The sequence below is a fragment of the Felis catus genome, chromosome C1, assembly GCF_018350175.1.
Source record: "Felis catus isolate Fca126 chromosome C1, F.catus_Fca126_mat1.0, whole genome shotgun sequence".
Lineage (NCBI taxonomy): Eukaryota > Metazoa > Chordata > Mammalia > Carnivora > Felidae > Felis > Felis catus.
The window spans coordinates 33726676-33739909 of record NC_058375.1 but is presented as its reverse complement, the minus strand read 5'-3'; the positions used below and the strand labels follow the sequence as shown (position 1 = coordinate 33739909).

Below are 13234 nucleotides of genomic sequence, written 5' to 3'. Positions count from 1 at the left end.
TAATCTGTAATGGTTCCTCTAGGACAGACACTTGATGCTTTTCTACTTATGCCTGGATTTGGAGGCAACTGGGGCCAGAGGCTGGAGAGATAGAGCAGGGGGTGCCAGGGCCCCACAATTCCATGCCTCCTCGGTGTCTAGGCTAGATGACACTTAAATGTCCTCCATGGAAGATACTTGAAGCTGAGACAGCAGGGGAGGCATGTGTGACTGAGGGGACACCGTCCTCTAGATGGGCCGTTCCCTGACAACAGAATTGAAAATGGATGTTGCCACTGAGGTGTTGGGGAGCAGGTCATGGAGTCTTACAGTTCCCGAGCTATGCATTTTCAGGCTTTGTCAAAGACAGACTTCTGCAGGAGCTCAGAACCTACTCCATTCACAACCTCCTCACCCAGACACACGTGACTGCTGGTGGCTCCTCTTAATAGTTACAGACTTGAAACTCAATTTTATAACCACTAGTACAATCTCCTTGTTTTACCAAAGCCCAGAGAGGGGAAGTGACTGGCCCAAGGTCACACAGCAAGAGTGTCTCAAGTATGAGCACTCACATGGCTTGAGCCCTAGTCCAGGCTCTTGAACTGCCAAGTGTTGCTCTCAGAGATGAGCCACGGGCCAGGAATGGGACTTAGGGACAAGGGGAACCTGATGCTGCAAACTACGTTTTCTCTCAGCTCCTGAGAGATGGAGGTCCTTAAACAAGGGCCATAGTGATGAGAGGCTGCCCGGGTCTTACCTCCGACTTGTGCCTGCAGACTGAGGACAGAGGAAGCAGAGAAAATGTGGGTGGTGGACCTCTGCCCCCAGGACTCCTTGGCCTTTGATGAATTTGTCTTTGTCCAGAGTGCAGCCTAGGGACTGATTTCTTCTCTCACTTTCCTTGGCTGGTTTGCTGTGTGTCTCAGGGTCAGTTGCTTGGCCTCTCTGAACCTCAGGTTCTGACTCTCCCACAGCCAGGTTTGATGATGACCTGTACCAGTGAGAGGACAGGAAAGGGTTGTCTGATTGCAAGGTCCTGGTAAGGGGCCCAGGTTGTCTAATCCCCAGGTTGTCTGTGGCTTGGGGCTGGGGGTGCCAGCCTTGGGCCCTTGTTAGGATGTAATAGAAATTAGAGGAAAATTGTTTGCTTCTTCACTTGGACCCTTATATTTATCTCCTCCTCTCATATCTACTCTTCTGCAGCACAGCTAGGAGATGAAAGGCCCGAGAGTTTTAGGTTTTCACTGTTGCTATTTACTGCCATGACTCAGAGCCAGTAATTATTTCTTATCCGTAAAAATGGAGGTTGATTACAGTAATATTTAATTCTGTCAGGTTCTGAAGATATATGGTTTCTCCTCCCTTTTCCTTTCTCCAGCCCTTTCCCCTGTCACACACACGTACACCCTCCCCCAGTATCAATGTTGACCTGCAGGTGCTAAGCATGACCCAGAGAAATAGGAAACTTGACCCAGAAAGCAACAAACGCAGAAAAAATAATGGGAAAAGAGAGAGAGGCTCTGGGAGGGAAAAAGAGACTCGCATACAAGTGATAAGGAGGCAGAGAGGCACAGAGAACCAGAATGTGAGGGGCACTGACAGGAGAGAGAAAAGACCAGCACTGAAGGAGGAAGAAAGTGGAAGAATGGTCATTCTTCTCTTTCCGAAGGAAGAGGAGAAAGGACTGAAGGAAAGAGCCGTGGGACGGTGGAGACCCATGGGGAGAGGGTCAGAGGGACAGAATGAGGAGAAGACACAGAAGGGAAAGAGGTGGGAGCCAAGGAGAGACAGGTGATGGTCTGCAGTGCTGGGAAGGTGGGGTGGGAACTGCAGGAGGGCTGCCCAGGGAGGGCCACTGCACCTCAGAGAGCTGGTGGAGACCAAACGGGGAGGAGAGGGACAGACGCCGTAGGGCAGGGGTGTGGAGAGAGGAGAGATAAGGAGCTGGAGGTGGAGAGCAAGAAGGTGGGCGAGTGCAGACCAGACAGTGACAGAGGAGTGGAGGCTGAGATGGCAGGAAGGTGAAGGAGCGATTGGGCCAAGGGTCAGGTTCAAGGGGGAGACCCAGGGAAACCCAGGGGGGAGATCCATGTGAATCACGGAGACAGCAGAGGCAGAGAAGAGGAGGACCAGGGATGGGTAGAGAGAGGCCTTGCCGCAGACTCATGCTGTGGTCCGGGGAGCAATACACATAGTCAACAGGGCAAGAGGGGCAGAGTGCTGAAGATCAGTCAGCACAGCCGAGCCAGAGCTGCAGGAGGAGGGGCAGAGAGACAGACACTTGGAGGCAGAGAAACAGAGCAGCAAGCAGAAACAGAGGCAGAAAGAGATGGGCAGAAAGGGATGGAAAGCAAGACAGAGAAAGAGAGGCAGAGACAGAAGATCGCACGCCGGAGAAAGACAGGCAGACAGACAGTCGTGCGCACACTCACACAGACGTGGGGAAAGAGACAGGCAGCTGGTGAGCAGGACTGCAGATCAGGCTGGGTTCCTACCCGGCCTCGCTGCAAGGCTGGGGGAGGCAGACAGCCAGTAGCCTCGCTTTTCCCCAGGATGGTTGGGGGCATGCTGTCCTAAGCTTATAATCCTGCGGAGAAGGGGGTTGTGGGCAGGACTCCTTCAGACTCAGGGGCCACTCCAGAGTGGCATGTGTCCATGGGGCCCTAGTCAGGACAGTCTCTGCAGCCTCTAGCCCAGGCTCCCACTAAAGGGTGTCACCCCCCAGGGACCTCAGGCCGTGCCTTCTGGAGGCCCAGGTCTGGCTAGGAGAGATGAAGCCCAGCCAGGGGTGGCGTTGCGGATGCTGGGGAGGGTGTGTGTGGGGCTCAGACAGTGCCCTGAGGGCAGGTCTTTTCTCAGCTATCCCTCCTTTCCCAGGGGGAAAAAAAAATAAGGCACCCTGGGAGGTCTAAGGTGATGGAGGCCAAGAAATTGTCCCCTCCCCCTGCCAAGTGGCATCCCCAGGGCTGTTTCATCCATTTGGTACTGCAGACAAAGTGTCTAGGGTCTTTGGGCTTTCATAATCTACAGATGTGTCAGAGACCCTAAAGCAAAGAATATTTGCTGAAAAACAGAGATCTCACAAAATAAAAATTAGTAAATATTTAAATGACTTTTAATATAACATTTTATCAAGTTAGTGTGAGCTCATTCAACTTTTACATAGTTACATAGTAAGTGATACATTAATAATGTCTTTAAAAATTTTTTTTCTTAATGTTTATTTATTTTTGGGAGAGACAGAGACAGGATGTGAGTGGGTTAGGGGCAGAGAGAGAGGGAGACACAGAATCCGAAGCAGGCTCCAGTCTCTGAGCTGTCAGCACAGAGCTCGACGCGGGGCTCAAACCCACGAGCTGTGAGATCATGACCTGAGCCAAAGTCGACACTCAACTGACTGAGCCACCCAGGCGCCCCTACATTAATTATGTTTAATGTGGGACATGGGTACATTTCCTCATGTGTCTTATAAAGACGGTGCCCATGGAGGTCTTAAACTGCTCAGTGGCTCTCAGGCCTCTGCCCTTTGAGAGTGTGTTCTGGCATTTCAAATCACTTGTGAGAAGCTTTTTTTCTTCTTGGTGGAGAGTAGAGCAAGAGAGAAGGGGCTAGAACTGTAGCAATAAGTGCTAAAGACAGGTGACAGAAAGAACTTACATCCTGCAATTTTGAGGCAGCAGCAAAGACCTTGGAGCCTCCTCTTTTGATGTCTTTGGCCAAAGGGTGAGGAGGAGATCAGTCCTGCCTGGAGGGCAAAAGAAACTTCAGACTCTATCCTTTCTGGGCAGGAGAAGGCCAGTTGCTCACAGATGGCCCAGGGGGCTGGCATCGCATTTGGAACTTGGCCCAATATGCCCCCAGGAGCCAGACTGGGGTTTGGCTTCATTACATAGGTATGATTTAGTTGAGATCTCCATGAGGGAGAGGCCACTGAGAGCTGAGCCCAAGAGCCTGGCTTCTGGGACAGGAGGGCTCCTCAGGCTGGGACACTCAGCTCATATTCGGCTGCCTCTTGGGTGCTGTAGGGTGTGGGAAGCCAGGGCTGGGAGCCCTGGAGCCTCACTGTGCCCTGTACTCCCTGGATGAAGTCCCCTCTCTCTCCTGTAGCCACACCGAGGGCCGGGTGCTTCCTCCTCGGTGACAGGGTCTCTCTCCTATTCCCTGCTCTCCTGAACCTGACTCCCACAGGGAGTCCACTGCAGCACTGACCAAGCCACAGAGGCCTCTTGCTCTTTTGAGGGAAGCTCAGGATTTGGTGGGGTCCACAACCAGCTAAATCTGACTTCAGCTCCCTTTGAGACCCTCAAGGCTGGAGGCCTTTGCCTGCCCCACAGGGAAGCTCCCGCCCCAGAGACCTCCTCACACCCCTGGAGGCTGTTTCTTTCCCAGCATTTCCCTGGCCCAGCCTGGAATGCCCTCTTCCTGACTGGCCACCCCAAGCACTCAGGGACTGTAGGTGTGTGATCCACCTCCTTCCTCAACTGGCAGGGTGATAACGCTGATACCAAATTCCAACGTGGGTTCTTCTCCACATGGCCAAGCAGCTTTGCCATACTACCTGGTGCCTACAAGCCACCTTAATTCTCACACAGTCTGCCTGGAGATAGAGTCAGATCCCACAGGTTAAGGGCTCAGTCCTACAAGACTTTTCCCACTCTCTTACTTCAGACACCAATCAGAAGCCCAAGCTGTCACCTGTGCATCGGACCCTTCCTTGGGTTCAATTAATTTGCTAATGGCTTATAGAACTCAGAGGGACATTTACTTACTGTATTGCCAGTTTGTTGTAAAAGGATGTAACTTAGGAGTAGCCAGATGGAAGAGATGCACAGAGCAAGGTATGTGGGAAGGGGCATGGGGCATCTATGCCTTCTCCAGGTGCACTGCCCTCCCAGCACATCCAGGTGTTCACCAACCCAGAAGCTCTCTGAACCCAACCTTTTGGGTTTTTATGGTGGCTTCATTACCTAGTTGTGATTGATTAAATCACTGGGCATTGGTGCTTGAGCTCCAGCTCCTCTCTTCTCCCAGAAGGTTGAGGATGAGACTGAAAGTTCTCTAATCACATGGTTGGCTCCACTGGTTGTTCAAAAGTCACCTCGTTGACACAACAAAGACACCTTTATGGCTCTCATCACTTAGGAAATTCCAAGGTTCTTAGGAGCTCTGTGCCAGGAACCATAAGACTGTATATATATTTCTTATTATAAATCACAATATCACACAGGCTCTGTAGGCAGTAAGTGTTCACATAGCTCCTAAAGTCATCTTCAGCTAACCTTCAGCTCTGATTTGGTTCCTCCCCTGCTCAAGAACCTTCAATGGTTCCAACCTGTGGGAAAAATTATGCAAGATTACCAACTGCCATTTCCTGTCTGATCTTCATTCAGGTGCCTCTCAGGTAGGCAGCTTTCTAAGGTAGCCCCTAGTGATGCCTACCTCCTGGTAGTCACACCTTTGTGTAATCCCCACCACTTGAGTGTGCTTGGAACCCAGCATTTTCCTTTTAATGGAAAATAGGGCAAAAGCAATGAGATAATTACTTCTGAGATTTGGTAATAAAAGACTGACTTCCATTTTGCTTGAACTCTCTCTCTCTGGCTCTTCTCAGCTTTTGCTCTGATAAAGTAAGTTGGCTTCTTGTGAGCTGCTCTATGGGGAAGTCCATGTGGCAAGGAACAGAGGTGGCCGCTGGCCAATGGACAACACGGAACTGAGACCCTCAGTGCAATAGCCAATGAGGAGCTGACTCTTGCCAACAACCGCGTGACTTTGTGATACTAGCTGCTGGTCCAAGATTCTGCAGAGCAAGAGTTAATCACATGGAGTGGAATTAACCAATGAGATTATTTGTTCAGATCATTGTTGCTATTGTTTTTAATGTTCGGGGTGTTTTGGATATATGAGAAAACCTTTCCTCTTTCCCCTCAAGCTGTCTCTAATACTTGATTTAGTAGATTCACTGTTTTTGAACTGCAGTGAAACATTTTTAACTGATAACCTGATTTTTATTAACTTACCACAATTCAGACACTTAAATTAGTCTCTTTACTTATTAGCATACATTCAATAATTATGTCTTCTTTTTACCCAGGATATACTTGGTCAAACTGATTGTTTAACAAAGATTATATTTAAGAATTATTACCTCTTAAGCAAGCATGCTGAGCTATTATTAAGTAGCAAGGGTTGAGTTGACTTGTGAATTCAATCTCTATAAAGCTCTCCCAGAAAAACTAACCTGTTATCTGGCTTATAAGGTCCCAACCTTATAGATGTTAAGAAATGTCACCCACTGGCCAGCAGAAAACTTAAGCAAATTTCAGAGCCTTCATAAGAAAGGAATTCACCCCAAATTTATAGGTACTATGGGAAAATTTGAAGGAGTTAATTTCTTGGGATTGGTTTTCCAGCCTTAGCATAACAAATAATAGAGAATTTTAAAAGTCCAATGTGAGATTTCCATATGAAAACTTACAGGCAGAAATTAATTCTGTGACTTTAGAAGTGACTCAATACTACATGTCCCTAGATTTGCAAAGCAAACTACAGATGGTCCATGTGGCTAACATTCTGCGTGTTACACCTATATAAACAACGAGGCCAGACATAATGAGACCGGTATTTTTTTAATCAAGATAATTTTTAAAGATTATTTAATATCACAAGGATGGGTGTTGTAAGAAAAGAAAATCATCTGAGACTTGCAAAAAGGCAAAAGGGATTTCTTGGTGTCCTCTTGGTACAGTGCCAGATGTTGTTTAGTAGACCCTCTGAAGATTATCTGACTTTATAAGGGTGTACTATTTTAATTGATTTTCTATGGCCTTGGATGTTTTATAGCTCTACAGATGTAACTGTTAAATTCTAGAAAACTGGTAGAAAGAAAAATGATTTCTGTCTATAACAATGCAAATAATTCCTATTCGTAGAAATGCAAATGAAATTTTTCCAGTAGAGAATATACTTTGGCCCAGTCCTAACATCTTACTAGTTCCTTCATGAATTAATGAGCTCAGTGAAATCTTTGATACATGTTCATTTAAGAAAAGCCATAAAGGAAAAGATTCATAAGTTTATTAAAAATTCTATTTATTAAAAGTCATTATTCTATTCATCAGAATAAAAAGAAAAGAATACTCTTTAGCAATGAAAACAAATCAACATGATAAATGTCAAAACCTATTATTGAGTGAATACATCAAGTTACAGGAAAATATATATTGTATAATTCAATTTAAAAAATCACTACGTATCCATAAAAAGGGATGAGATCTTGCCATTTGTGACAACATGGATGGACCACTTAGAGGGTATTATGCTAAGTAAAATAAGTCAGGCTGAGAAAGACAAATAGCATATGATTTCATTCATACATGGAATCTAAAACACAAAAGAATAAACATACAACAAAAAAGCAGAATCTGACCTATAAATACAGAGAACAAACTGATGGTCGCCAGAGGGTAGGGAGGTGGGGGGGATGGGCAAAATGGACAAAGGGAAGTGGGAGACGCAGACTTCCAGTTATGGAGACGCAGACTTCCAGTTATGGAATGAATAAGTCATGGGAATAAAAGGTATAGCATGAGAAACATAGTCAATGATATTGTAATAGTGTCCTATGGTGACAGAGGTAGCTACACTTGTGGCAAGCACAACATAATGTGTAGAGATGTTGAATCACTATGTTGTAAACCTGAAACTATGTCGTGTGTCAACTATTCTAAAAAATAAAATAAAATGAGAATATGACCAAAAATGAATGTTAAAACCTTTTAAGAAATCATAAACATAATAGTTTAATAATTGTATTTCTTTAAAATATTAATAAAAACAATTTAAAATCTTTTAAACCCTAAAATATAGACATTGAGATGTTTGTTAACAGTAATTATCTCCAGGTCTAAGGAGATAAGTAGACTTCACACCCAACGTAGAGCCCAACATGGGGCTTAAACTTACAACCCTGAGATCAAGACCTACACAGAGATCAAGAGTCAGACACCCACCCAGGCACCCCCCTCATTGTCTTCTTTTTGTTTGCATCTGTTTTATAAAAGTTTAAGAATAAATATTATATTACTTTTCCAATAAAGAAAACAAGCAACAAACTGAGGAAAAGATATCTTCAATGCATGTAACAAAGAAGCAATACCCAAAATATATAATAAACTACAAATCAAACAAAGAAAAGGCAAACAGTATCTCATATTCACTGAACATTTACAATTTGTTTTTCACTATGACAAGTGCTTGACATGTATTGTCTCATTTAATCCTTCCAACAAACTTCTGATGTCTCTACTATTTTCTTCCTATTAACAGATGAGGAAACTGAGATTCAGAGAAGTTAGGTACCTTGCCCATCACCACTGAGTTAGTAAAGGGTAGGGCTGGGATTAGAACACAGTAGTCTGAGTCCAGAACTTACTACCCAGAACTACCAAGAATCTTATGAAAAAATGCTAAATTCATTAGCAATCAGGGAATTACAAATGAAACAAAAAAATGATTTTTACCACTTTCCATCCATGAGATAGGTAGCAAGTTTAGGATGTTTGAGATAGATAAGTAGTATCAAGTGTTGATGAGAACTGGAGGTGTGTATCCGTATAATTATTTGGAAGAATAATTTAGGAGTATCTAGTAAACTTGAAATTGCTTTGATCTACAATCTATAATGCCAAGTCCATCACTATATACAAATCCTAGGAAAACAGTACTTACAATGGAGAAATGTTCAAAGAAAAATTGGAAAATAAATGTTCAACAATATAGGATTAGGTAAATGAGAAGTGTTATATTTAAATGCTCACTGCAAAGAATGAATTAGGCTTGTGTATATTGAATGGGTAGATGTCAGAAACAGGATGTTGAATTATAGTGTTTTCAGAATAATATGGATATCATGCTACCATTATAAATTTTCAAATTCATGCAAGAACAGGGGCGCCTGGGTGGCGCAGTCGGTTAAGCGTCCGACTTCAGCCAGGTCACGATCTCGCGGTCCGGGAGTTCGAGCCCCGCGTCAGGCTCTGGGCTGATGGCTCAGAGCCTGGAGCCTGTTTCCGATTCTGTGTCTCCCTCTCTCTCTGCCCCTCCCCCGTTCATGCTCTGTCTCTCTCTGTCCCAAAAATAAATAAACGTTGAAAAAAAAATTTTTAAAAATTCATGCAAGAACAATTCTATGTGTTGCTTATGGATGCAATTGTCTGTAAGCAAAAGTTTAAAGTTTAAAACTACATGGAGTAGACCTCAGTTTAATGATAGTGGTTGACCCAGAGGAGCTGAGAATATTCAAAGGGCACATATTTTTTTAGATTTATTTAATTAGAAAGAGAGAGAGAGAGAGAGAGAGAGAGAATCCCAAGCGGGCTCCACACTCAGCCCTGAACCCAACACAGGGCTTGATGCCACAAACCATGAGATCATGACCTGAGCCAAAATCAAGAGTCAGATGGTTAGCTTACTGAGCCACCCAGGCACCCCAACAAGTGTTTATTTGGGATTTGGAAAAATGGGGCCTTTGTTATTTTATTTCTATTACTTCTCTTTGTGAGTCTCTGCCTCTTTCTCTCCCTTTCTCTCTATATAGAGGTAGAAATATGCATACAGATATATAGAGGTACATATACACGTTTTTATTTTATGAAATACATACAGTATTTATTTTTTCAAAATAAAAGTGAGATTTAAATAGTAAAATCAGGTAAGAGTATCAGAAGCTGAGTCCAGGTCAAATCAATTATTAGCCACATTGTTACACAGATGTGTGTAAAATAGTTCTAGCTTGGAATTTATAGCTCCTAGTGCAAAAAACAATGTTAATTATTACTTGTAAGTGCATGTCAGACAGTAATGCAAGACTGTGATTCCGTATAATCTGTCTACTCTTTACATGATTTTTATCCCAAATCCTCTACACTGTAGAAAAGCATGTGTGCATGTTAAACATTTGACTGTGATCTGATTGAACTGACAGAAACTTCCAGAGGGTGAAGAGAGAATCCAGGAAAAGCAATAAAGCGATGGCCTTGAACCATGACATAGTCATTGTTGTACATGACTCTGGGCAACTCTGAAACATCCTGGGTCACTGAGATGCCCTTCTGTTACCAAATACATTCAGAAAGGCCCCCTTTACATCTTTGTTCCGGAGGCTGTAGATGATGGGGTTGAGGAAGGCAGAGACAACATTGTAGAACAGAGCTAGCTTCTTGTCCCGCTTTGGGTCATACCAGGAGCCAGGCCTCATGTACATTATCATGGCTGGCCCATAGAACATAATGACCACAGTAATGTGGGAGGCACATGTGGAGAAAGACTTGAGCCTCCCGTGGGATGAGTGGATTCTTAAGATGGAGGCAAAGATGCAGACATAAGAGACCAGGATGAGGGAGAATGGAACCAAGAGCAGGGTGAAACCCAAGATGAAGTCCAAATGGTCATTGAAGGATGTGTCTGCACAGGCCAACTTTAGGACAGCAGGGACCTCACAAAAGAAGTGGTTTATCTTGTAGGGGCCACAATAAGGCAGACGCATGGTGAAGACAGTGTAGATCAGGGCCCCAGCTATGCTAATGGCCCAACAGCCTGTGACCATCTTGATACAAATGGAGCGGCCCATGAGCAAGGGATAGTGAAGGGGGAAGCAAATGGCCACATACCTGTCATAGGCCATAATGGCATAGAGCACACACTCAGCAATGCCCAGGACCAAGAAGATGAACATTTGGGCTACACAAGCTCCCCAGGAGATGGTTTTCTTTGGACACACCATATTAATCAACATCTGGGGCATGGTGGTAGTGACATAGCTCATGTCCACCAAGGAGAGGATGCTGAGAAAGAAGTACATGGGTGTGTGGAGGTGTGAGTCCATGTAGATCAGGGTGATGATGAGTCCATTGCCCAGAAGAATGATGAGGTAGAGGAGAAGGAAGAAGGAGAACAGGGCTATTCTGACCTGTGACTCACTGGAGAAGCCAAGGAGGATGAACTCAGATACAAAGCTGTGGTTCTCCTTGCCGAGGCTCTGCATAGTGATCTGTCTATTAAGGAGACAAGGACTTCCCTGTTCTGTCCTTGGCCTTGGGGGAAGGAGGACAGAGTTGACAGAAGCTGAGTCATACACACATGGCACCTTGCACAGTAGCTTACATGGATTTCATCAAACCTTTGTTGAGTTGGATACGAAGGGAAAGAAAGATGGGCAGCTCTGTCACTGGCAAGTAAGTCAGGAGATCTGGATTCATACCTGTAATATTATATAGGATGCCTGACTGCCCACCAGTCCTTCTCTGGAAACTATCCTCACCCATAGAAGGCAAGGCATTAGGTAGCCATGTTTGTAGCAGGGGACCTAGCCAACCCCTGGCCACTGCTGAATTCTATCAAGGGTGTACACCTGCCCCAGTCTGGAGGGCAATTCTCTGAGAATTCAAAATGACAACACTAGAAATCTATGTCAGTGAGCTGTGGGTGCCTGAGGTACTAACAACCAGAGTCGGTGTGGTGGTAGCCAAAGTTACAGGGGAGTCGACACTATAGAGAAAAAAAAGTGGACATCTTGCAGAAATGATAAAGAGTAGACATGCTGGGCAGCAGAGAAGAGACCTCACAGAGAAGAGACCCCAGTCACTGAGAGCATGACTCTGGCTCCTGACTTGCTACCTCCAGTTCCCCCTTTGTTTCCTGTGCTTGGATACCTGTGGGATTTTCTGTTGAATCCTTACAATTACTACCCCATGACCACATTTTAAATTCAGCTCTTCTTGAATGTCCCAGGGTTGTCACTTACCCAGCTGTGTGACCTTGGGCAAGTACCTTCACTTCCATTGGCCTCAGTCATCCCACCTGTTAGAGATGAAACATCTGTGGTACAGAGTAATGGCAAGGAGCATATAAGATTCTGTATGTCAAGACATTTGGCAAAATATAAAACACTAGACAAGTAAAGGGGTTAGTATAAGTGGAGTGAGTCTGGAAATCAGAAGAACAAAGGGCTGGTCCTAACTCTGTCCTGGATTTGCTATGTTCATAGCCCCATTTATTTTTATTTTTATTTAGAGAGAGAGAAACGGGGGAGCAGAGAGAGAATGAGAGAGAATCTTAAGCAGGCTCCATACTCTGTGTGGAGCCTGAGGTAAGGCTCAATCCCACAACCCTGAGATCATGACCTGAGCCAAAATCAAGAGTCAGACCTCAACCAACTGAGTGGGGGCAGGCGCTCCCTACACTTCTCACCCAGTGAGCTGGACAGAGAAGACTGGGCTCCTTTGTCATTCTTGGGGGTGCCCATGGAAGGAAACCCTCCAACCCTTCCTTTAGTCCCAAGTACAAATGACCAGCACCCTGTTCTTCTGCTTGAGTAGCCTCCTTCACTCCTGTGGCCCCAACAGCCTGCTTTCTCTTGGTCTCATACAGTATAGAAGCAGTTCACTCCTTCACCTTAGCACTGTGGCCCTTCAGAGGACACCTCGTCCTCTCTTAAGTGTGCTGAATACAGAGCAGTCCTGGAGGGAGGTTCTTCCAGCTGGCAGACACAGAGGTCCTCTTTGCATTAGCATGGGTTGGAGAGTGGATTTCTGATCCCTAGTAAGCCCTGAGGATTGTCTGTCCATGCTGGTAAATGCAGCACAGAGCCCCTGGGCTGGATAAAAGCCTCAGCCAGGGAGTTCAATGCCACAAGACACTTTGGGTGTGGCCCCTGGAGCTAGTGAGCTGGGCATCCTTCTTAAGTTTCCACTGGGGACTGAAACTTCCCCCAACTGAGACTCAGAGGAGGGAGGAGTCCTATGGCTGAGCTGCCACATCTTTGTATGACACAGCGATAGTACTCATAAGATGTGTTTGTTTCCTTCCAAAGCATGTGTGTGTGTCTTTATGTCCTCAAGCATCTTATCCACAGCCGCATGCCTAAGGCTTGGGTGTGGATAACATAAATGCTGCTAATACCTCCTAGTGTCCTTGTCACTGCCATTTATTGAACTCTACTATAATCCAATGCCACAGATCTCCTTGTTGTGTAAATGCTACCAACCCTATTACTGTAGCAATAATTGCCTACTACTGAACACTCACTTTTATCAGATGGTACACTGGGCACTACACATAATCTAACTAGTCTTCACAACAAGGTCAGTAAGCCATTTGATAGTAGGAGTATAAGAGAAGTGGCTTGCTCATACCTCCTAGTAGATAAATTACATAGTCTGAATTTTAACCTAGATCTGCCAAATTCCAAATC

The 13234-nt window shown here is 45.0% G+C and overlaps 2 protein-coding genes and 1 long non-coding RNA gene across 3 annotated transcripts in view; 1 reads left to right on the top strand and 2 right to left on the bottom strand.

Annotated features, from left to right (window-relative positions):
• LOC111561721 (putative olfactory receptor 2B3) overlaps positions 1–13234 on the top strand; it is a 109866-nt gene that overhangs the window by 47200 nt on the left and 49432 nt on the right. The window lies entirely within an intron of this gene.
• Positions 3347–11872, bottom strand: LOC123379583. Its single transcript, XR_006584222.1, has 3 exons — positions 11786–11872; positions 4950–5314; positions 3347–3727 (listed from the first exon to the last, which is right to left on the bottom strand). It is a non-coding gene; the product is annotated as an uncharacterized LOC123379583 (long non-coding RNA).
• On the bottom strand, positions 9887–11026 carry LOC101095757 (olfactory receptor 2A12-like). Its single transcript, XM_003989967.3, has one exon. The coding sequence runs from the start codon at positions 11024–11026 to the stop codon at positions 10079–10081; it is 948 nt and encodes a 315-aa protein (XP_003990016.1). The 3' UTR covers positions 9887–10078.